This window comes from Saccopteryx bilineata, chromosome 2 (assembly GCF_036850765.1).
Source record: "Saccopteryx bilineata isolate mSacBil1 chromosome 2, mSacBil1_pri_phased_curated, whole genome shotgun sequence".
NCBI classification, from domain to species: domain Eukaryota; kingdom Metazoa; phylum Chordata; class Mammalia; order Chiroptera; family Emballonuridae; genus Saccopteryx; species Saccopteryx bilineata.
Window position 1 is genome coordinate 377,232,015 of NC_089491.1, and position 23,886 is coordinate 377,255,900.

A 23,886-nucleotide genomic window follows, 5' to 3' on the forward strand; every position below is an offset into this window, starting at 1 on the left:
CCATTTCAGGTGGGCACTTAGTGAGGTTGAGAAAAGTGAAAGATTTCCAGCAGTAGTCAGCGTCAACACTGGTATGTCTTGGGAAATTACTTACTGGAAGGAGAACTGAAAGGTTTCGGGGCTATGTTCAGGGTGTGTATGAGGAAAGGAAGATAGGAACAGAAGATGCAGAGTTCAGCAATGCAGAGTCCTAAGCTATCTCTATTATCTAGGAAGCAGCTAGATGGTCATCAATATATCCAAAGGCAAAAGCAAAGTTGATCTGAAAGCTGGGTTAATATCTGATTATTGGGCAAGACTTTCTCTCCACATCTGCCAAAGACCAGTAGAAAAACACCTCTCCTTGTTGCTAGAAGCAGAGTAACTTACTACTCCTCTGTTTCCATTCCCTTAGCAACGTTGCTTTAAGCTTGCAAGGTTGTAGAGTGTGTGTGTGTGTGTGTGTGTGTGTGTGTGTGTGTGTGTGTGTGTGTGTGTGTTGGGAGGAGGGGAGAGTCCTTTCTCTCTAGGCACACTACTATAAAAAGATCCACTATTCAGACCTTTCAATAATGTGTGCTTTTCTCTCCCCTCTCCCAATCAAAGTCTTCAGATGCCCCTGGAAAGTAGATACTGTGACTTAGAAAACCGCTCCCAGAACCTGGCTGAAGCAGGAAGGGGCTCTTGGGGTGCTGAGTGAGACCCTCTGTGATTGCAGGAAAACTGTCTGCATCTTGATCCTTAACTCAGTTGAAAGCAGAGGATGGACGAGTGCTCCTCCAGGCTTCCTCTGACCCGAGAGAAGAATCTGAGCTATGTCTCAGCAACTAAGCAAACATTTACACTTGTCAGCAACAATAAAATTGAAAACTAAACTTAAAAGATCTGGAAGGGGGGGGAAAGAGGGAATCTGGTCTTTTCTTGTTTTCCAAGGGAGGAATCTGACATTGGGAGCATCTCAGCACCTGGCTAATGCAGACAACATTAGAGCCAGCGGTTTATGTATTGTTTAGATTAAATTCAATCTTAGGATCCTGCTTCTCCCCCACCCAAAGATTTATGTGCAAGAGAACTGGAAGTAGAGAAAGAGTAAAGCAAAACTTGCTTTGAATTTTTTCTAGTCTCTTTTATCTCTTTCACTTAGAAAGAGTAAGAGACAGAAGAAAGACCTATACCTGTTGCCGATAAACCCTCTTTTAACTCACAAAGAGGAATTTTGAAAAACAGATTCTTCTCTGGTGAAATAAAGGGAATTTTTCAGAAAGGGAGGATTTGGGAAGACACTCAGATTATTTGGTAGATTTATATAGCGCACATTTGAATTTTTTTTTTCAAAATAAATTAGGATGTTGAAGAACCCAAAGTTAGCATTGGTGTTAGATGTCAATTGGATGCTATTTTTCTTCAATCTTTGTATTTGTCTGGTTGTTCTTCATTAATAAACCCTAAGAATAAATACAAGCTCTTTCCCTTTTTCCTACTCAAGGTACAAAGATTCAGGTAAAACCTACTAAACTCTGAATGCAAACAGCCAAATGAAGACCAGGAAAATTAGCTTTTCAGACCTATAGTATTCTGTGAAGAAAATGTAAATTAGTTATGTTTTGGAATTTTTTGTCTGTTTTGATTTGTCTTAATTTTTGCTTCCCATGTGAGTGCTCCGCCACATGCCGCTGAATGTGATTAGCTTACTAATGTCTCAACTCCTTTCATTCTCATTCTTGTTCTGGGAATTCTGTACAGATAGATTAGAGTGAGAGATTTTTAAGCAAAAGATCCTCTTATTTTTTACGTCTATGCCGAGAACTCTTCTGTTTTCCATTCATACTTTGCAAAAGTTTTGTTTAGCTCCACTAATGGCCAAAATATAAACTCCCAAGAGTGGACGATGAAGAGAAGCTTTCCACTCAAGTAACAATATCTGTATCCAAGCTTGCCTTCTCTAGCTGTTGTGGACATGTCTGCAAAGCTGTGTTTCTGGTCAGGGGTACAAGTAACAATGCTTGTTTTTATAAAGGTATGTAATTGTGTGAGGGAGGCCAGCACATCTGCGGGAATGTGTCATGGTGTGGGTTTCAATGGGTTTTGAAATGTTTGCTCTGTAGATGGGAGCCTGCAGGCACCCAGAGCCTTTCAAAGACATCTTTGCAATTGCCCATTCCCAACGCACCCAAATTACTGAATTTGAATTGCTGAATAGAGACCACATGGTGGATTCCAGACTTGCCCCACCCCACCCCACCCAGCCTCCAGGAAAGACGTTGGCTTCCTGCCTTCCTCTGACTCTTCCTTGCTTCAGCTCCTTGGGCAGGGTCTCTTCTCCTGAGCCTCAAAGGTGGGAATTAATCATTGAGTTCCAGAAAATGACTGAGTTTCAATAGGGCTGACATTGGAGGAAAGGGAGGGGTGGGGGGTGGGGAAGTTCAGGGCTGGAGGACAATGAGGGGTAGCTCTTCCGGCAAGCTGCCAACCTGTGTTTCCTTACATCCACCCCAAAGGCTTTTCCCTGAACAGCTCATGGTCCAGAGTTCACCTCTCCGGACTCCCCTAACAGGGATTGCAAGCTGGATAGGGATGGGGAATCAAAATTGTTAGAACCATGCCCAGGACCCTTGAGGCTTTGCTTTCCTTCGGGTCGCTGATGAGGAATTTTCTCCCCCAACTCTGTTCTTCCTGGTAGGGGAACGGAGCTTGGTCTAGAACTTTTACTCCAAGATGAAGTGTAGGGGAGGCAGAACAGGTAGGTGACTTTCCCTTTTCCTTGACCCTTTTCCGTTCCTCTTCCTGCCTTAAGTTAGGTTCCTGTTCCTGTGATTAAGATCCATGTGTAGCTCGATGGTAGTAGGAGTAAGCAAGAGGGTGTCATTGATTCCCAACAATTTCCACTGATGGTAACTGGCCAGGTCTTCCTCGGGGTCCTGAAACTTCCAGCAGGTGGTCTTCCTTGCCCTTGAGTTCCATTAACATTGAAAGTAATGCTTCTCACTGTCCGCTTTTAGACCCAAACAAACCCCTTTGTGGATTTTCTTTATTGGCCATAGAAGGGGCAATCATCCCAAACATTTTTTTTACTATTTCTTTTAGATTTTATTTACTCATTTTAGAGAAGAGAGGTGAGAAAGAGAGAGAGAGAAAGGGGGGAGAAGCAGGAAGCATCAATTCGCATACGTGCCTTGTCCAGACAAGCCCAGGGTTTTGAACCAGCGACCTCAGCATTCCAGGTTGATGCTTTATCCACTGCGCCTCCACAGGTCAGGTCCAAAACATTTTTTTTTAAAGTTCAAAGGAAACCTTGGTCCATTCATATATAAAAGACAATTTGACTCTGCGGGGGATGGAGAAGAGAAAGGAAGGCTTCTCTGTGATGGGAGCACCTTGCTTGGACCACCCTGCAGAAGACTGGCTTCTCTGTCCCATTTCTACCAGCATTGCTACCAATCGAAACACTCAACTGAGCCTTCAAATCATTACATTTCCAAAGTTGAGTCTTTTTTTGAATTTACACTTGCTAAAGGAAGCCCAAACAAAACAAATAAACAAAATCTGTAGGCAACTTGCCTGACCTGTGGTGGCGCAGTGGATAAAGCATTGACCTGGAACACTGAGGTCGCGGGTTCAAAACCCTGGGCTTGTCTGGTCAAGGCACATATGGGATTGATGCTTCCTGCTCCTCCCCCTTCTCTCTCTCCATTCTCTCTCCTCTCTCTCTGAAAAATGAATAAATAAAATCTTTTTAAAAATCTGTAGGCAATTCTAGGAGCACACTCGACCTGAAGCTATAAAGTGGACTCTCTGCCTGAGATAGACACTTTTAACAAAAGGTAGGAGGGGAAAGAATGCTTCCCAAACCCCCTCCTCTCCCTAACTCTACTTCCATTATCTTCATATTAATACACTGACTATGATAATACTGTTGGACTAATGAAACATCTGAAATCATCATCATTTCAGAACACCATTTTTAGGGTGCTTGCTTTCTAAATGGGAGAATTTTGCTCCAGTATTCACTTATCCAACAAATGTTTACTAAGCATCTACTATGTGCCACACATTGATCAAGGCATTAGAAATGGAGAAATGGAAATGAGCAAAACAAAATCTCAACCTTCATGGACCTTCCATTCCAAAATGTTAGGGAGGCAAGAAATCATTTTCAAATAGGGTTGATGGAAACATGCATGTCACTCCTTTGTTGTATTAACTCTTTTGGTATCATTGGAAAGAAGCCAAACTATTACAAGTTTATCCATTTTCTCTACCATTAAACATATTCTGTAATACTAATAACATGCAGATAATATGTGGCCCTTTGCAGTTTTGGATCATCTTCCCAACTCAACAGCACCATTTTGCCAATCTCCACACACCCCTTCCCCAAAAAGACAATTATTTTCTGAGTCTTCTCTGGGAGGCCCAGGCTGCTGGTCTGGCAAGAGTGGAGAGACCAGGGCATGACCCCACGACCAGGACAGTTCCCCCGCCCCTCTGGCCTCAGCAATCCTCTGGACAGGCTGCTAGCCAGGGCTGGGGGGTGGAGGGCTTGCAGTTCAGCCATTGCAGGGCTGAACTCTCCATGAACCAGGAAGGGAAGGAGGTGGGGGCAAGAGAGCAGAAGCAGCAGGAACAGGCTGGGGAGGAGGCAAGGCTTCTGGGCAAACCTCTCTGGCTGAGTAAATATTGAGCTGCCTCATCTCTGAGATGGGGGTTGAAATGTAGCTGTCAGGCCAGAGTAAACTGAAAGGAGCTTCAGGCTTCAGAGGACCAGAGGGCACATGCTTCGGGGGACTCCCTCCCTCCTACGTTCCCCTCTAGGCAGAAGGAACTGCAGGGCTCAGTTTTCTGAACCCAGGCCAGTGATCTTGAGAGCTTGAAGGAAATGGACTGGGGATGGGGTTGGTGTGAGGATGAGAGTGATTTTAATAAGCTTTAATTAGCTAGTAGACTGTATCCAACAGGATGCTTACACACACACACACACACACACACACACACACCACTATCCTATAGCAGACCAAGTTTAATATTCCTTCTTACCTATCCTCAGAGTAAAGGATGAGTCCAGCTGCAGTGGTATAATTCAACTTGTATTAAAGACTAGGAAAGCAGGCCCAGAAAAAACACACAAGAAGCTGTTGGTAGAGAAAAAAACTGTAATGTTCCAACCTCCTTTAAAGTTCTTTCTTCTCTGAGGTATCTTCATTCATTTCCTGATGAAGAGAATGAAAGTGGACAAGGACCAGGATGTCTATCTTTGAGCTGAAGTCTACAGCTGCTCGAGCCTCTCTGTACTCCCAGAAATGGACATTAAATATTTTGCAGCTCCGACTCCTATCCTACCCAGGAATAACTCTGATTGTATAAAGCAAAAGCTTCATGAAGCATCTGGAATACTGTGGTTGAGTCATGCAAAGGAGGTCATGCAAGGAAGTCCTTAGAGCCGGGACTTATCATCAGTCAGGAAAAAAATCCGGCACAATTGCAGGGGGTGCCAATCTCATGGGCTACGTGAGAATGTGCTCCCAGAATTATGCAGTGAAGCCATTCTGCCAAGATCATGTCTCATTATGATACTCTACTTACTATGATACTCTACTTACTATGATACTCTATTTACTATGATACTCTACTTACTGTGAACCAGCATCCTGTGACACTACCCTGAATCCTTCTGTTATAATTATTTTATTCCCTGGCAGCAAATTTCATGGTTATGATACCAGGTGGGTCTGTGGGTGCAGCACGGGAGGACCAGAGCTGAAGGATGTCTGCTTCCATCATGCCAAGAACAACTCAGTATGAAAAAGTCGTAGAAAAAAATGTCTTGTGTAAATATATAAAACAAAATCTCTCTACTGAACACTGCCAGACAGTATTCTAAGTGTTTCTCATATATCTCATTTATTTTTCAACATCCTCCATTTTACATCTGAAGAAATGGAAGCAAAGGGAAATTGAACAACTAGCATAAGCTCACCAAGCTAATAAGAGGGAAACCACATTGATAACTCAATTGCACTTCAGAACCCTTGCTCTCCACCACTTTAAATAAGGACCTCAAAGTGTCTGCCTTCAAGACTTCTTGCCTGACCTGTGGTGGCACAGTGAATAGAGAATCAACCAGGGATGCTGAGGTCCCAGGTTCAAAACTTCGAGGTTGTCGGCTTGAGTGTGGGCTTGTCTGGCTTTAGCACGGGCTCACCAACTTGAGCACGGGGTTCGCTGGTTTGAGTGTGGGATTATGAACATGATCCCATGGTCTCTGGCTTGAGTCCAGGGTCACTGGCTCGGCTTGAGTGCCCCTAGTCAAGGCACATATGAGAAGTAATCAGTGAACAACTAAAGTGATGCAACTACAAGTTGATGCTTCTCTTCTCTTTCTCTCCCCCCCCCCTCCTAGCCATCCTCCCAATGGAAAAGGGAGGGAAAGAGTGTGGGAAGCCCCAGGAAATTCTCTTCTTCTATTAATAACTAGGCTGAGACCTGAAGAAAGGAAAGGAAGTGATCTCAACTAGAACAACTCGAGGTGTTTTCAGCTGCTAAGAAGGAATCCTTTCTACCTGTCCTTAGTCCCATAACCTGTCTCTAGTCTCATACACCTTTTGAGGTGAAACAAGATATGAGTGTGAGAAGTGAGAGTGTGTGTACATCTCAAAGGACTGAGATGTGCTCTGGAATAGATTAGGGACTATAGAAAGGAGAGAGCGCATGCCCCTTTTAGTAATGATAATGATTATTATAGCTCACATTTACTTATTAGGGACTGCTCCAAGCATTTTACACATATTAAACTATTTAATCCCAACATCAACCTTATGAAATAGGTACCGTTATGATCTCCATGTTGTGGGTAATGAAACCGGGCACAGGGAATTAGGCAATCTGTCTGGGGACATAAGGCTGTGAGAGGCAGGGCTGGAAGTATTTGAACCCAGATGTCCTGGACATCTCCTCAACTCCTCAGCCTTCCTCTGAGGCTCATCTAAATGCCCCTCAACTCAGTCACCTGGAGGTGCCCCAGCCTTTCCCTCTGCACCCTCTTCCACTCCCCATCCCATCAACTCCATTCCAGCAGCCCCGTGGTATTGGTGCAAAGAATGTTCATAACAAAGAAACCCACATTGAAAGTAAGGAGAACTTTGGGGGTTTTAAAGTGATTTTTTTCTTATTTATTTATTCATTTTAGAGAGGATGGGGGAGAGGGGGAGAGAGAGAAAGAGAGAGAGAGAGAGAGAGAGAGAGAGAAGGGGGAGGAGCAGGAAGCATCAACTCCCATATGTGCCTTGACCAGGCAAGCCAGGGTTTTGAACCCGCAACCTCAGTGTTTCCAGGTTGACGCTTTATCCACTGCGCCACCACAGGTCAGGCCAACTTTGGGGGTTTTAAATTCTCTTTTTCTTCTCTCTCTTGTCCAGAAGATCAAAGGGCCTCACATTGGGAGAACAAACGCTGAAGAAAAAGGCAAATGAAAGAGGAAAAGTTCACACTTGGGGCTGAGAAACAGATGGTGCAGAGGGTTGGGTGGAGTGGAGCCTTAACTGCCTCCCCCCACCCAGACCTGGAGGGAGGGGCAGGAGATGCCCCTCAGAAACCTTGACAAACTTTCAACCAGCCCTAAGGATTCTCCCTCCCGCGAAGAACCAAGAAAAAAGAGATCTCTGCAGGTGATTTTCACCCTGGCCAGACACCTCAGTTGGTTAGAGTGTCCTCCAGAATCGCAGAGGTTGCGGTTGGATCCCTGGATTCCTGGTCAGGGCACATACAGGAACAGATTGATGTTCCTCTCTCTCTCTCTCTCTTGCCCTTCCTCTCTCTCTAAAATCAATCAATCAATAAATCTATCAATAAATAAAATGTACAATTCAATGTCCTTAAAATATTTTTTACTTTCAAAACAGGAGATTTTTTTTTAACCTAGTGAATAATGGTGTGGGAGTGGAGGGAGAGCCTTCAAACTTTGCAGAAAATGCACTTTCAGATCCCCTAGGATATATAATGCCCCTCATCACCTCAAGGGCTGTGAAAAACCCACAACTCTGAGTGGCATAGAGGAGTCTAAGACTGGAAAGTATAACAAATCCCATCAACTTAATTCAGCTGCAGCAAAATATGTTTATATTTTATTTGTTTGTTTGTTTGACTATCTTTTGTTATTAATGATTGGGAAATACACGGTGATCTTTTTCCATATAAATGCCTACTGTGTAGACCAGTCTGGGGCTTCAGACTTGAAGCGGGATTTTAGGAGACAGCAAAGTGGGAAAAGGGTCAATAAATAGCTTGGCATCTCAGGAGGTGGGAGGCTCATATTTATTGTGAATTATTTTAAGCCAGTCCCTCCATTAACAGAGAACCGATTTGCCCCTCACGCTTCCCTGGGGGAATCTGATGGTTCCTTCTGCTATGACCAAAAATCAAATGAGCAACCTTCTCCTTTCCTCCTGTCTCTTCCATCACCCCACCCTCCCCCAGGACCTGTCAGCCCCAGTCTGAGGCCCAGCTCCACCATCCTTGTGGCCCTGTTCTAAGCACTGCTCATCTCTGCTTTCCTGCCCATCGACCCAAAGTTGTGAGATCCACAATTATCCCAACCAGCAGGCTCTACTGATGTATACTGAATGGCTCCAAGCAAGGGGAGTTTTGTTTCCACAAACACTTAACTTGTTCTGTCCCCTTTGTCAAGGTAACCCCTTTGGGAACACCAACCTTGATGGCAATTTCAATTAAATACAGAAAAGCAGTTAATAGATTTTTTTTTTTTTTAAGACGGAAGGCAAGACAGCAGCCTCTGGGAAAGCTAGGCTTCCTCTTGCAACCCACTTACTTCCCTTCTTCAGCTGGGCTGTGCAATTATTGATAACATTGCCCAGCCTATAATGGCACCAATTTCATTAGGAAGCAAATGCTCAGCGTTTCTTACACACTCTTAGTTTTCTTTGCCTCTTCTCTTCCTTTGAAAGGTCAAAAATAAAATAGATGGGGTAAGTGTTCTCTTGGTCCAACTGCCCCACCAACACCACCAACTGTCCTGGCTCAGGGGCATTTGGGCTCCCAGGGTAACCGGAATCAATAAAGCGGGGTTTGAAGCCAGCGGGGCCTGGAGCCAGGAGCCCTCAGGCCGGTGTCATCTTGATGGCACTGAGGGGCCAGTGAGCGATGGGAGTTTGGAGGTTTGGTGGCTGTCGCGGAGCTTCTTGAGCCCCGCCTCCTTAACCCCCACCCCACCCCCTGCATCCCTGCTGACCAAAGGTTTGTCGGTGGGACAAGCCAGGAGACAATAGCTACCCCCGCGGGTGCTCTGTTGGCTTGTTTGGAAAGCTCAGAGGCGCTTCGAGGTAAAAAGGTCAGCTCCGGATCCACATTACCGCCTCCTCCTCAGCCCAGCCCAGACTCCTGGTCCTCCAACTTGCCCCACTTGGACCCACCTTCCCCTTCTCCCGCACCCACCTCAACCCCCACTCGCCACAGCCTCCTTCTTGTGGTCCAGCACCAGAGACCAGGGTGTTCATCTTGAGCCCTGGAAGGGTGGCACTGAGCTGGGTGGATGGTACTCTGGAGGCGGGCTGGCTGCGGCAGAGAGTCCTAGCCACTCAGGCTTCCGACATCCCTGCTGGGTGGAAGGGATCTGGGTTGGGGGTGACCCATCCCCTGACTTCCTTTCATCAAGAATTAGTGGGGAGTGGGTCATTACACAGTTCCCCAGCCCACTGCTTTCCTTCAGCAAATACTGGGCACCTACTCTATGCCAGGCTTGCGCTGGGTGTGTGTGGGAGGAGGGGGTGGCCCCTTCCCTTCCAGACTTCCTATTCTTTTTACACTCCTTTTTACACTCTTTTCTGTTTTCTCCAAACAGATCTGTTTCTCTCCTTTCCTTCCTTCCTCTCAGCACGTTCTCCCAACTGTTTCCTCCCACCGCTTTTCCCCTTCATCTCTGTCTTGCTTCCTCCCATGACCTAAGAAGGTCAGACCTGGAGGCCTGGGGCTCTGTGCTGCTTCAGACCCCCCCCCCCCCCCCCGCCAGGTCTTTCCTGCACAGCCAGCCTTGGCCAACTCTGTCCTCACCTCTCTCCAGGGTTCTTGGAGTATAAAGCATCTTCTACCCTGAGGTGGAGGAGCAGAAGCAGGCGGCAAGAAGGGAGAAAACAGACTTTATTGAAATGAGGTAGTTGGAGGTACAGAGAGAACCCAGCTTGCTTGGGGCTCAGGTTTCCAGAAACTCAGGGTGCCTCCACTGTCTCCAAAGTGCAGAGAAATGCTTGCTGCTGCTAAGAGTTCTCACTGCACCTGGGCCTCCCTGCTCTCTCCCCCCAGAGCAGAGGTGGAGATGGGGAGGAGGGTCCTGGGTCTTCCTGGAGGCAATAAATAGGGGAGGAACTAGTGGGGGCGTGCCAGCGCCTTCCTGGTAGAGGCTTGCTGAGGGCAGGCCTCACACAGCATTCTGGAAGTCTCTGCAGTACCAAGTACCAAAACACTTTGGTGGTTTAGAGATGAGGTCACTGGTGTAAGGAGTCAGGTCTCAGAAAACAACCTCAGGAGGCTGTGTTAGTGCAATACAAATGTGCGGGAGGGTTTTAATAAGGTTAGATGGGGGAGGGCTTTTTTGGTCTGTCGCAAGGCAGCCGGTGCTATTGTAAGGTCTGTGGTGATTGGAGAGATTAAGCATTTGTGATATGCCTGCACCCAAACACCTCCCACAGGAGCGATTTCAAGGCCTTTCCTCTGTCCCAGGCCTAGACGGGGGAGTTAGGGTAGGAGTGAGTGCACGAGGACGTCCTCACAGCTCAAAGGCACTGAACTGGACAAATCGAAGTTGTAAGGGCAAGCAGAATTCAGGAGTGCTGATCCCTACCCGTGGCTGATCCCCAGGGCAAAGGCAAAAGGAAGCCCTTCCACAGTTGACAGGTTCCCCGTCTCCCCCGCCTCTGGTCCGATAGGGTCCCCAGCCATCAGCACCCCGCCCAGAACGGAGAAAAGTGTTTCCTCATTGCCCCAAACGGCAGCTCCAAACTGGCGCCCCCGGACGTGGTGAAAGGTCTGCCATCAGTAAAGCCCAGGCCGGGGTGAGGGAGAGCGGAGAGGGCGAGACGGCGGCGCTGGGGGGCCCCGTCGGTGGGGAGGTCGCGTTCAGGAGGTGACGGAGCTGGGCGAGGCCTCCGGGGAGGTGCATGTCGACTGATCCGAGGCGTCTCCAGCCGCCTCCTTGGGACAGCCTGGAGGGGCTGGGGGCACCCGGCCGCCCTCCCGCTCGCGCTTCTTCTGCTTCATGCGCCGGTTCTGGAACCAGATCTTGACCTGCGTCTCGTTGAGCTCCAGGGTGGCAGCGATCTCCACCCTCCGGGCCCGGCTCAGGTACTTGTTGAAATGGAACTCCTTCTCCAGCTCGGTCAGCTGCCGCGTGGTGAAGTTGGTGCGGAGGCCGCCGGGCGCGCCCAGGCCCAGCTCCGACACCTTGGCTAGGGGCGGGGCGGAGAAGGGCACGTCAGTTCTTCCTCCTGTCTCCTTCCCCTCCCCCCCTCCCGGGCCAGCTCCGCACCCCATGCACCATTCATCCCAAATTCCGCTCTCAGACTTCTCTAGTATCACCAGGCACACCCACCCCCAAGGTGTTCTCCCAGTCTGGAGCAGCCTCTCCCATCCTCTCCCTCCCTCACTGGGACACCGGGTCCAGGGCCTGCGCTGGGCACACAGAGCAGGAAGTGGAGGGTGGAATGGAGTCGTACACTTACGGGTAAACCAGCACTCGCTGGCTGGGGAGACCCTACCTGGCCTGAGACAGGGCCGAGTGCTCTTACCTGCCTCTACCAGAGAGCCTGCGGGAAAGGAACCCAGCTTGGGCCCAGGACGCCTCAGGGCAGGAGGACCAGAGCCTCTTTGGGTCCCTGGCGAGAGGGTGGCCACGCCTGAGCCCTACCTGTCTTGGGTGGGTTCCTCTTAACCTTCATCCAGTCGAAGGTCCGGGCTGTGGGGGTGCTGGGTTCTGATGGGCAGGGTGATTCCTTGTTCTCCGAGAGGAGATCAGCATAAGCCGGTGCAAAGCTCGCGGTCTGCTCGTTCCCGAAGGGGGCCTGAGGCGGAGGGTACGGCCCAGGGCCAACTCCACCAGTCCCATAGCCTTCGGACAAACCCCCTAGCTGGGCCCCATAGCTCGAAGGATGAAAATAGCCTCCATCTCCTTCCGGCTGACCCATAGGGTAGTACTGAGAAGGCCCATAGCTGGGGTTGCAAGTTGTCGGGCCGTACCCGGAGGCCACGGAGCTGGGGAAGGGCACCCCCAGGGCCGAAGGCGGCTGCTGGACGGGATAGCCTGAGTTCTGCTGAAGCCCGGGGCTGGGTAGCCCCCCACCATAGCGGGTCTCGCTTGCGTAGCTGTCAACAGCAGGAGCCGAGCTGGGGGGGAATGAAGTAGGGGCGCTGTGGGCGCTGTAGGCGCTGGGTCCCCGGTTACAGAGTGGGTACTCTAAGAAGGAGTTCATCCTATTATAGTCCATGCGTGGAGGCCGCAGGAGGGTAGGCCCGTTTGGGGGAGACACCCTCTTGCCCTACAACCTTTCGGCAGTATGTCACAGCGTTGAAGCTCGCATCCATGGCCTGGGCCAGCTCGCCTGGACCAGCGCTCCCCCAGGAAGGGGGTAGGGAGTGGGGGTGGAGGGGCGCATGTGATCTCTCCCAGGCCAATGGGCGCAGTGGGCCAGAGTTTGGCAGCCCCAGCGCCCATCCATCACCCCCCAATCATTAGCATGACAAAGACACTTCAATCACCCGCAGCCCATCCATCTGAGAGCGACGTGGAAGCGTCAAAAACATCTTTCTTCAAAGACTTTTGGAAAGAAGGGACCAGAGGGAGAGGGGGGAAAGTTAGAGGAATATTCAAGACTTTCCTCCCCTCCCAGCCCCCAAGGCCTTCAATAGGCTCCTAGGTTATTAGATTTGGACAAATTCAACCCAGCTGCCCCTCATTCTTCCCACCCCCCAAAGGAGCCTTCCCCCTAAGGCCGTAGACGGGGAGGTAGGGAATCCAGCCTCCTCACTTTGCCCAGAACTCCCATCCCCAATTTTTTCCTCCCAATTTGTCTTAGGGTGGTGGGGTAGAACAGCTGGGTGAGGTATGTTATCTTGGGCCAAATGGATGACTGAAGGAAAAGGGTGCAAAAACACCTAAGGGTGTGAGGGGGCGTCTAGAATCTAGAGGACGAATTCATTAAGTGAGGGGTGGGAAACTGGCATTTCAGGGAGAAAGACAGGACAGAAATGTGGAGGGAGGATGAGAAATGCCCCATTTCTCTCTCTATCTCTCTGCATAAATGCTCTCTCCTCAACACACATCCATTTCTCTCCCTCAGCCTCTCTTTATATTCCCTCTGTCTCAATCCATCTCTCCGTTCGTCCATCTCTCTCCATATTTATATTCATTCCCTACCTATCCATCAACTCATCTCTCTAGATGTATTTATCCTCTCTCTAGCCATCCATAGCTGTAGCTGGCTCACTCACTCAGACTCAAATAACTCCCTGTATCTCTCCAGAGAGCCATAATGAGCACCGAGCTAGGTGATGTTTACAGGTGAAAAGGAGGGAGTTTTTATTTTTTTCTGAAGTGTTTAAAACTAGTATGGATCCTGCATTCTTTAGTTCCTTCCCACCCTTGTCTCCTTCACCACTCTCATCACTTCCTTCCATCCCCCCCAAAGAATCCCAAGACTCAAATCCATGAGCTCAATGCCAATTACATCTTTAAAATTGCTCAAAAATCTAGCACATTTTTAAGAAGGGATCGAAGGAGTTTGTTCAGAGAATGGGAGATTCAGTGTGGAGGTCCTGAGGCTCAGAAGTAAACTCTTCCCCTTTCTGCTCTTGTGTGTCTGTTGGGTCAGGGATGGAGGGAGGAGAGAACAGGAAGTGCCTCCTTCGCTCTCTTCAGACTGGACTGGGGCTGGAAGAGAAGCTCTTAGGTAGAGCCCATTGATTCTCCTCCTCCAGACTCTGAGGACAAGAGCTTGGTGCAATCCAACACCCACGCTCATTTGTAACCTGTCAGGGTGTCTGCCCCGCCGGAGGCCTGGGGCCGAAGCTAGGGCAAGTCCAGGAGGGCAAGAGTTCAGGCAGGGATCTTTGTAAACAATTGAACTCAGAAGAGGAAGAGAGGCAGGTGGGACAGGTTCAGAAAGAAACCTCAAACCTTCTCAGGTTTCCCCACGCCCCTAAAAGGCAGGGCGGGTACTCATCCCTCTGCATGGAACCCCAAAGTTGTCTGTCAGTCTCTGTGTCTCTCCATCTTTCTGTTTCCCATCCCCCCCATTTGGTCTGTCCTCTACAGCTGCCCCTCCCGCTTCCTATCTTTATCCCCCAAATCACACTACCTTTCTCTTTCCTTAATAACTGTGAGCCTCGCTTTGCCCCCAGCCAAGAAAAAGCTCAGAGCATTTCACTGGACCCCTGCCCCTGTCCCTCCTCGCATGTTACTTCAGACTCTGGTTTAGCACCAGGACAAGTTGGGGGAAGGGGGAGCAGCTGGTAACTTCTTTAAGAGAGACACAGTGGGGGAGGATGCGAGAATGTTCACTGCCAAAGGGATGCGGGTAGACAAAGGGAAGGAGAACCGAGATGGGAGGCAGGAGTGACCCAGGAGGGCTTGAAGAGAAAGGGGTGTGGAGGTGAGCGCAAGCTGGTTTCTTTCTATTTCCTCCTTGGGGCTTTGTAGATGCTCCCAGCTCTTTCCTCTCCCATGTTCTCCACAGCGACCTTTGGAGAAGAAGTGACAGGGAACCAGGGTTTCTCTCCTAACCCCGACGCTGAGCTAGGCCTTTTTCCGAGCTCGGCCTGGCTGCCCCGCTTCTGAAACACCTGAGACTCCTTTGCTTTCCACCTTTCCCTCAACTCAGAGAGAACCTTCTCACCTCATTCCTTGCCCTCTTAATGATGGGAACAATCTGAAGTCTCAAGGAGGAAGTCAATTCCAAATCAGTTTAATAAAACAGCAGAAAGCTGTGTGGGAGTTAAGGAAGTGCAGCCTCCTGAGTAACAGTTGAAGTCACCAGTACTCCATTATTAATGACAAGCAGAAAGGGGGGTGGGGCAAAAGTGTCTCAAGTTATACTGTCAGCGATTGCTTTAGCCTCAGCTCTCCGAAGTCGCTGTAATCTCCACTTCATTCCCAAGTCTTGCTGCCTTCCCTTTTATAGCAGAAAGATTTAAACATTTTCCAAAATTCCAGCTGGCTCTCCCAGCCCCAGAGGAAAGGACAGGGAGGAAAAGCCACTCAGCTCCCTAGATTCCCAACTTGTCCTTGAAAGAAGCTTCACCAGCCTCTGGCCTGAGGAGAAAGTCTATGGAGCCTGGATTTCTTGCTAAACCCACAGCTGAGTGCAAAACAAAACAAACAATGGCAAGTAGTCCACATCTGGAGTATCCTCTGGCTATCGGAGTTTCTGGTTGACCAAATGAACTTCATCAGAGAAGGTCTGAGTGATCCCAACACCACAGTGAAATAAAGTTGATTTCCTCATTGATATAAGCTACTTAGACATGACATATAGGAGAGCAAGGAGAATATAGGAATGTTTAGAACTAAAGTTATGTCTGAGAGGTGCTAGTTCTTATCACCCTAAGAATGCAGGCAGGGGAACCATTCTAATCAGAAGGGGGATGTGTTAGAAGTTTACACCTGATTCTGGCCTTCTCTGTAGAGGAAGCTGCTTTAGCTGAGGGTTGACTGGAGCAATCTGAAGAGTTCTCTCCTTAGTGTCTCTTTGCCTGCTCTCCCCAGCCCAGATCTTGGGGGGCATGCCCAAGATCAAAGGTCGGAACTTAAGAATTAAAAGGATATTCAGAGTTATAATTTTTATTTTCTAAGAGATGACTTCTTGTTGCTGTTTGCGGGCAGGATGAAATTTTAACTCAATGATGTTTCTCTTAATGCAGACTAGTTTAATTGTCACAATTGGTTGAGAACCAGAGACTATGGGTGGTGCATGTTATAATGGGAATACTAGTAGTTTGGTGCCAGAATACTTGGGTTCAAATCCTTGCTTGACCTGTTCTTAACATTATGACACTGGACAAGTTTCCTGGTTTCTCTGAGTCTGAGCCTCAGAGAAGAAGAATGGGTTTAATATTACTTATTTCACTGCACTGTTAGTAAGATTAAAGTAAACAAGAAAATGGAAACCATAGAGAATTCTATAAACATATGATATTACCATTACCTGCACATTGTAAAATAATGAGTCAGTCTTGTTTTTAATATAACTAGCATATTAAAATATGGAAATATGTGATAGGAAAGTGGCATATGTGCTGTATATTCATGTACCATATCATCATATATTACATAATATGTACTTGATCATATGCAAATTTCACTGAGAATTGAGAAGGTTGGCCTATTAAGGCAAGGGATTTTTTTCTAAGCTGAAGAGTTTTTTGAAAACTAAAACCTAATATTATATTATCTGTAAAGAACCCAAATAATTAACATTACTGCAGAAAGACTTGAGGTTGGATATTAGTAAGAACTTCCTGATCTTCCAAATATTTGGGGAAAATTTTCTAGGAAAGACATTGTCTCTCTTCCCTTGAAGGGTTTAGCTTAGAAACTGCCCTTTCTGGGGGTTTGGACCTCACTTCTATAATCTAGTTAGATCAGCAGGATGTAAGCTTTCATCTGGAGTGAAAGGTAAATCAGAGAGTTGGGATGTTTCTAAAAGGAAAGATTAGAGTGACATGAAGAATTGAAATAATTTCCTACTGAATTGGGTTTATCCAAGTGTGGTAGATGTGACCAAAATATGGAAACCTTTGGAAACCTTATCAAGTAGAGATAGCACTGAATTTGAATCTATAATTTTTCTGTGGTGGTTAGAGAAGGTTTGAAGAGGATTCTTCACTGTTGACTCTCTCCTAAGGAGGGAGCCGTTTGTTAGATGTCCTTTAGGCACTAAGCATCTCACCACTGAGAGTGGAGAGAGGATGGGTGGTGAGGATAGCAAAGCAGAGGTGGGTTGGAGAGATCTGTGGAGGATCAGGGCCATACTAACCACAGCAGGTAAAGGCGATGATATGGAGCCCCACTTTCTGCAAACCGAGGAAATGTGTTTGACTAGAGCACCTTTCAGGAAGGTAAACCATGGGGCCATTGAGTGCTTATCAGAGATTTGGGGGCAAGGTAGGCAAGGCCATTCAGCAGGACTATTTAAGGAGATGCAGAATTTGTACCAATGGTATCTATCAATGCTCTGATGCTCCAGCAACCAGATGAAACTTGACTACAGGGGACTTTTAAAGTCTAATATACCAGCCCTGTCCAGATAGCTCAGTTGGTTAGAGCATTGTCCTGATATATAAAGGTTGTGAGTTTGATCCCTGGTCAAGGCACATACAGGCACAGATGAATGTTTTCCTCTACCTCTCTTTCTCCCTTCCTCTCTCTCTAAAGTCAATAAATTTTTTAAAATTAAACCTTATAGGTGCTAGCAATCTTTTCCAATTAAAAAATAAACACAAAAATAAATAAAGTCTAGTACATCACATCAAAGAAGAGGTTTGTATAAAATATCCTACTCTTTTTCAAATAAGGGTAAACACAACCAAATGTTGGGGAAGGTGGCAGAGGATGAAAGTCAGAGGAAAACATGGCTGAGACACTTCTTAACATTCATATTTATTGAATACCTGGCATCTGGCACACAGCATTGCATCCAATTACATGCTTGTTGAAAAGATCTCTCTCCCCACTCATTTAAATAATGACTATGGGCACAATTTTGGTGTAAAGAGTCGAATTAAAATTTGTTAAAATGACTCTACCAGATACTTGGGAGGTGGGCAATTGTCACTGCTTCCATTTAAAAACACACAGCACCAGCCACAATAAATATTTAATACATTGTTTATGAAGACTAAGAAATATATTACTTTTTGTACATATCAATGTATAAGGCATTGGAGGCATTTAGTTCTTCCATTTATTTTGCAGATAGAGAAACTGAGGTCTGGAAAGGGGAAGAGACATGACCAGGCATAAGTTACTTTTCTTTTTTTAATGACTCAGGGTTATCATTATTGCAACTAATTTCTCAATCTAATGGTCCTTTGCTTTCACTGTAATATTAATGAGCCATTCTTCTTAAAAGAATGACTCACCCAAAGCAGGACAGGCTGACCAGCAGCAGCTTTCAGGACCGCACTGAAACCTTCCCACTCCACCCACAGTGAATTTATATCCAGGCTGTGCTACAGACAGTTCACATTTGGTCCTGACCTAATCAGGATGAGATAAGTTAGTTTAGTCGCTTGGCACTGCCCTCTAGCCTGCCAGCTCTGGGGCGGGGGGGGGGGGGGGGGGTCTGCTGCCTTATCTGGGATCTCTCTTCCTTTTCTCCTTCCATTTCCATAGTCAGCCAGGAAAGCTCAGGCTAAAGAAGATGACCCTAGAGAGGAGACAAGAAAAAAGAGCTCATTTGGAGCACAGGCATCCTGAATCCCAATCCTACAAATCTCAAATTGGCAGGCATTTCTTCTGAATTTGAAATTGGGCGGGGAGATTGAAAGCAGGAGTCATTTCTTTCTGGAAATGCATTGCTTGCCTCTTTGTTCTGCTGTGATGGCTTCAGAAATGGTGAGTTGTGTGAGTATAAAAAAGGCAAGAAAGAGAAGGACTTGTGTGTTGCCTGTAAAAAGAATTCCAACTCCTCTCTAATAATCAACCAAGGAAAACGCTGAAACTCCTGATTCCCTTGGATCGGTTGCTTCTCACCTCTCGGGATTCACAAGGTTCCTAGAACTAGATGGGTAGATTGAGCCTTTCGCTGGACCCTCCTGGCTCCCATTCACTTTGGCAGCAGAAATCAGGGCTGATGTCGCTTCAGGCAGAAGCTGAAACTCCCTGCCCTTTGGGCCAGGTTGGGGAGGCTTGAAAGGCAATAGCCTGGTAAAGTGGGTCAAAAATTCTTAAGTATAGGAGGAATGCAAGGAGCAAGGTAGCACTATGATCTAGCAGTGCTTCTTAAACTTTAATGTGCATATAAATTCCTTGGGGATCTGCTAAACTGAGATTTTGATTCAGTTTGGTGTGAGGCCTAAGATTCTGCATTTCTAACTAGCTCACTCACAGGTAGTGCTGGTGCTGCTAGGCCATAGAGCAGTAAGGCTCTTAAAGAACCAGAGACTCAGAGGCCCCTGAGTATTGCAAACCAAGCCATGATCCCAAGATGTGAATTGTCTCCAGCAGAGCAGGTCCTGATTTATGGCATTGATGAAGGGTGCTCTCTTTTTGACCAAAGAAAACTGGAAGGTGGGCAATTAGCAAGATCCTTCTGGTATTCTTGATCTTTGTAACAACCTGTTATAGCTGAAAGAGCATTTTTAATTAGACCAAATTATCCAGTTTGGCTATCCATAGAAATCAAAGCCCTAGCTGAAATGTCTGTTTCATTTTGTTAGTGTGGAAATGGCTATGTGCTGTGATTTTTAAGATGTTGAACACTGCCTATGGGCATATTTTATGGAGAAATAAACACATAGCCCAATGAGATGTATAGTGTGGTTTTAATATATTGTATATTCACTTATTTATGAGGAAAATAAACACACAAGCCAATAAGCTGTGTATTATTACTTTAATATATTGAATTTATTTTATACCTATATATTTTATGAGGAAAAATAAACTAATAAGATACACAGTATTATTATAATACATTTAATTGTTCTATATTAATTTATTTATGAAAGAAGTAAGTGCAATTTAACATGACATAAGATTACTTAATGCAGGAGATGAATTCTATATTAAGACAGTTTAAGGGATTAAATTTCAGCTGAATAAGAAATGTATACTTCCCACACCGAGGGACCAGTTTAAAAAAAAATAAGCGAGGGCCTGTCTAGTCCTATATGTCACAACCTAGGTTGGCTCCTGGCTTTTCTTGACAGTTCTTGGCTCTCGGTGCCTGGTACTCCAAGTCTTGGTCCTACTGGTCCAGGGGAAAGTCTGGGAGGCCTAGAAAATGAACTGATTTTAGAGACCGGCAGCATCTGCTAGGGAGGGAACTCTGCGGTGTCTATTTCTGAGCCCCAGAAATATTAAATAAACCTAAGGAGGATGGATTGCTTTCCAGGGCCCTTTAAATCTCCACGTTCCCTGGAAGAAACCAGAAAGCAGACGGGGATGATCGATCCTTGCTTCCCCTTTACGGGGTTTGCAAGTTGCTGGGCCGGTGCGGTGGGGGATAGGAGATAGTGTTGAGATGGCAAATGAAGTTGTTGGCAAAGACAGGTAGGTCTGCATTTGGAGAAAGTTCTGGCAAGGCTTCAAATCCCAGAGCGAGGGATCAAAAGCCTGAGTCGCTGAGGCCGACTGGGCCTGCAGACCCGCCGCGCCTCCTCCCCTTCCCACCCCCACGCGGACTCCCCGTCCATCTCGCGTCCTCAGCATCTGTTGGGCTCATTTTTTAAAAAAAATAAAACAAAAACTAAAAGGAGGCTTCCTGGCTCCCTTTCTGGACGCTCCAGAGAGAGAAAGAGGGCGCGGGGACGGGCCCCCTGGGCCGGACGCCGCGCCTCCCGAAGCGGCTGTCATGGCGGCCACCAGCTCTCCCCTCGCCCTCCCTGCCGCCCGGCCCAGCGCCATTTTGAGCATCCTCCTTGCTTCCCCGTCTCCCTCTCGCACGCCTCGCTCCTCCTTCCCTCCCTGCAGGCCAAGCGCCTGCCCCTGCGGCCCGGGCTCCCTGGGCGGGTGACCCCACGGCCCCTCCGGCGCGCTCCCAACCCTGGAAGCGGAGGAGCGACCGCGAGGAGGGCGGAGGAGCGCCGGCGCGGCCCCCGCACTGCTCACCCGCCTCCTTCCGTGCGCACGTGGAGGCCCATGGCCCTCCCGGCACCCGGCCCTGCTTCCCGAGGAAGGCCCGAGCCCTCTCCGTGCCTCGGCCCCGCCATGCCTCCGGGCCTCGAGCCGCAGGCTGCCTGCGCGGGGGGAGAAGCCCCTCCGCCCGGTTCGGGGAATCGGAGCGAGACCCTCCCGAGTCAGCTCGACCTCCGCCCCCGCCCCCGCCGGCCGCGACTCCTGAGCCGGCGGCTCGGCCTCCTCTCCTCGCACCCCCTTCGGCGAGCAGCACACCCTCTCCCTGCACCCGCCCACCTTTCTGTCTCAGCGGAGGCCCGGGAACACCCGCGCAGGGCCAAAGGCCATCTTTTAGAGGGTGGCCAGGTGACCCAGCCTCCAGGAAACCTCCGGTCTTCTCGGCGCTGCGGGAGGAGAAGCGACGGGCAAGTGGGGCCGTTTTTGTACCACCCGGACTTCGCCTGCCCAGGGCCAGACCCACCCCGGGCGGGAACCGAGGGAGTCAGGCCGGCCTGGGGGCTTCAGGGGGACAGGGACTATGTCCCGACACAAGCACTCATTTTCGTATGATAAAGACATTTATTTAATCTATGAAAATAATGTACAATAAATACTTTCCCCTTTTCCTATTATTAAACAGTTTTAATAAATAATCTACAGTCTAAAACTTAAAAAAAACAAACAAAGAGGCAAATAGGTTCCTCTGGTTCTTTTTAAAGAAAGCCCCCCCCCCTAGAGTTTAATTATTCCTGAGATTTCGTTGAAAGGAGTCTACCAAACGGAATTTTTCTGTGATTTCAAAAAGACGCCCGAGTGCCCAACATTTTAGAGAAAAAATAAAGGAAGTGGGTTAAACGCTAATTAAATAATACCTGAATTTTAGCAAAACACGTAAGTCTAAACCACTGGAGGGTGGGGGGTCCCGCGGGGGGGTGTCCTCGGGGCGCAAAGGCCCGGAGGAGGAGACGCTAGGGGAACTGCAGGTCGATGGCACAGAGGGTGCTGGTGAAGAAGTCCAGCTCCTCCTCGGAAAAGGGAACGGGACTGTCCAGCGAGCCCTGCAGGCTGGGCGAGAGGCCTCCGGACAGCTGGAGACAGGAGTCGGCCGCGAACAAGTTGAGGTCGGGCAGAAAAGGCGAATCCTGCCGCTCAGGGAAGGCGTCTTCGGGCAACGGCTCCGGCTCCAGACCGCCGGCCCCGTTCAGGGCGCAGCTGGGGCTCAGAGACCTCACGCCTTCCCCGCGAGAGGCCAACGGCGGGGCGCCCAGGGGACCCGGCGCGCCCTCGGGCGGGTGCGAGCAGGCTTCCCGCGCCGCCCGCCGGGCGGAGGGGCGGCCGGGGCTGGCCACGGGCTCTGGGGCGGGCTCGCCGGCGTCCTCCAGGGCGCCCGCGCAGGCTGGCTCCCCGTCGGGCGGCTCTCGGTGCTGCGTCTGCCGCTTGTGCTTCATGCGCCGATTCTGGAACCAGACTTTGACCTGTCTCTCGGTGAGGTCCAGCAAGGCCGCGATCTCGACGCGGCGCGGCCGGCACAGGTACTTGTTAAAGTGGAATTCCTTCTCCAGCTCCAGCAGCTGCGTGTTGGTGTAAGCCGTGCGCAGCCTGCGCGCCCCGCCGCCGGCCGCCTCCGCCAGCCCCGGGCCATCTGCTGGGAAAGCGGACCGGGCGTCAGAGCGGGCCGCGTCCTTCTCCCAGCTTCAGTTCAGCTGAAAGAAAGACCACTCCATCCGCCAAAAAACAGTATCAGCAGTCCCCCTTCCCTCCCGCCCACCAACGCGGCTCGCTCCCACTGCTTTTCCCTTCTTTCCCGTCCCTCCTGCCCGCATAGCCGGCCCAGGTCAGGGCAGAGCATTCAGAGAGCCGCCCACGGGCCACAAAGGGGTTAGGAAGCCGCTCCCATTTGCTGAGACCCCCTCCCACCCTGTCCTCCGAGTGGACCCCTTAACTCGTACTCCACCCGGGGAGATGGAGTATAAAGAAAGATCGTTCCTCACCTCCTTCATCCCTAGCTCGCAGACTCCCCCTTCTTGTATAAGAGCCGGGGAAACGGGACCGAATCTTTTCCTGCCCCCCCCCCCCCCCAGTCAACCCCAGCACCAACACATTCATTCCTCCACACAGATAAAGGTCAATCGAATTCTTTTCTCCTACCAGAGAAAAAGCTCTTCCCCACCCAGCTTCCGAAATGTGCTGCAGGGGAGGGAAAAATCTGGCAGCGGCCAGGCCTGCACCCCAGCGGTCTATCCTGCTTCCTCATCCCTGGAATCCACGGGGCAAGAAACCCCTACAGGCTCGCCACCTTGTCTTCCTCCTCCGTCGCCCTTTCTCCCCCTCTCTCCTAGCAGCCCCTCACCCCATCCCTATCCCGTTTACCGACCTGTGGGCGAGCGGACCCCGGAGGCCAGGACGGAGGAGGCGGCCGGAGGAGACGTGGCAGATTGGCTGGGTTTCTTGGCGGATTTCTTCTCTTTCATCCAGGGGAACTCAGGGGCCTGGGGGGCGGCAGGGAGCGGCGGCGGCGGCGGCAGAGCGGGCCCATCTTCGGCTCGCTTTTGGCTCCCGGGTCTCTGAAGGGTGGAGGTGCCGGGCTGGAGGCTGGGGAAGATTTGCTCGAAAGGAGGAGGAGGAGGAATTAATGTCGACTCCTTGATTGATGAAGTTTGAAATGTCTCCAAGACAGCGGGGAAGGAAGTCAGACACTCGGCGAGCGATGGCTGGCTGTTTATAAACCCAATCTCCCTCTCAAATTCAAAATTCATGGCTTTCAATGGTGGGGGAGGGGGCCTGCTGGGGGGGGCGTCAGGAGGGAGGATCGGAAGGGACCCCCCCTCCTGCCCCCCCCAGGTTTATGTGATGGAGCGATTTTGGGAGGGGGGATTTCGCTCTTTTGGGGGGGGCTTTATAATTGTATATTGCTGATAAATACAAGCGTATGGGGACTCTCTCTATTAAACCCAGGACTCCGGTGAAATTGCAGGGAATTCGTAGTCACGGGACCAGCCTCGGCCAATCGCTCGTCTGGGCCTGGTGGAAAACAGAGCATTATTTCCTTTAATTGATTCAAAAACTCTAGAGGA

General features: G+C 49.2%; 2 protein-coding genes across 6 annotated transcripts; both read right to left on the minus strand.

Moving 5' to 3' along the window:
- Positions 1-11,100: 11,100 nt before the first annotated feature.
- HOXB1 (homeobox B1) lies at positions 11,101-12,464 on the minus strand. Its single transcript, XM_066255488.1, has 2 exons — positions 11,888-12,464; positions 11,101-11,429 (listed from the first exon to the last, which is right to left on the minus strand). Exons 1-2 carry the CDS (start codon positions 12,462-12,464, stop codon positions 11,101-11,103), a joined length of 906 nt encoding a protein of 301 aa, XP_066111585.1.
- Positions 12,465-18,259: 5,795 nt separating this feature from the next.
- Positions 18,260-23,578, minus strand: HOXB2 (homeobox B2). Of its 5 annotated transcripts, none has more exons than XM_066255492.1 (4): positions 23,187-23,578; positions 21,110-22,457; positions 19,877-19,972; positions 18,260-18,401 (listed from the first exon to the last, which is right to left on the minus strand). In XM_066255492.1, exons 1-2 carry the CDS (start codon positions 23,566-23,568, stop codon positions 21,781-21,783), a joined length of 1,059 nt encoding a protein of 352 aa, XP_066111589.1. In that variant the 5' UTR covers positions 23,569-23,578; the 3' UTR covers positions 18,260-18,401; positions 19,877-19,972; positions 21,110-21,780. The 5 variants fall into 5 exon arrangements, with proteins under 5 accessions (XP_066111589.1, XP_066111587.1, XP_066111590.1 ...); XM_066255490.1 differs by having other exon boundaries at positions 20,807-22,457; XM_066255493.1 differs by lacking the exon at positions 18,260-18,401 and having other exon boundaries at positions 19,688-19,972; positions 20,807-22,454.
- Positions 23,579-23,886: the final 308 nt, after the last annotated feature.

What these genes read in the sequence shown, in the direction of transcription:
- HOXB1 (XM_066255488.1), bottom strand. Translation starts at nt 12,464, where the DNA reads ATGGACTATAATAGGATGAACTCCTTCTTAGAGTACCCACTCTGTAAC. An exon ending in GAGGAACCCACCCAAGACAG is followed by an intron (nt 11,430 to 11,887) that starts GTAGGGCTCAGG and finishes CCCCGCCCCTAG; the next exon opens with CCAAGGTGTCGGAGCTGGGC.
- HOXB2 (XM_066255492.1), bottom strand. Translation starts at nt 23,568, where the DNA reads ATGAATTTTGAATTTGAGAGGGAGATTGGGTTTATAAACAGCCAGCCA. An exon ending in CGGGGTCCGCTCGCCCACAG is followed by an intron (nt 22,458 to 23,186) that starts GTCGGTAAACGG and finishes CCGCTTTCCCAG; the next exon opens with CAGATGGCCCGGGGCTGGCG.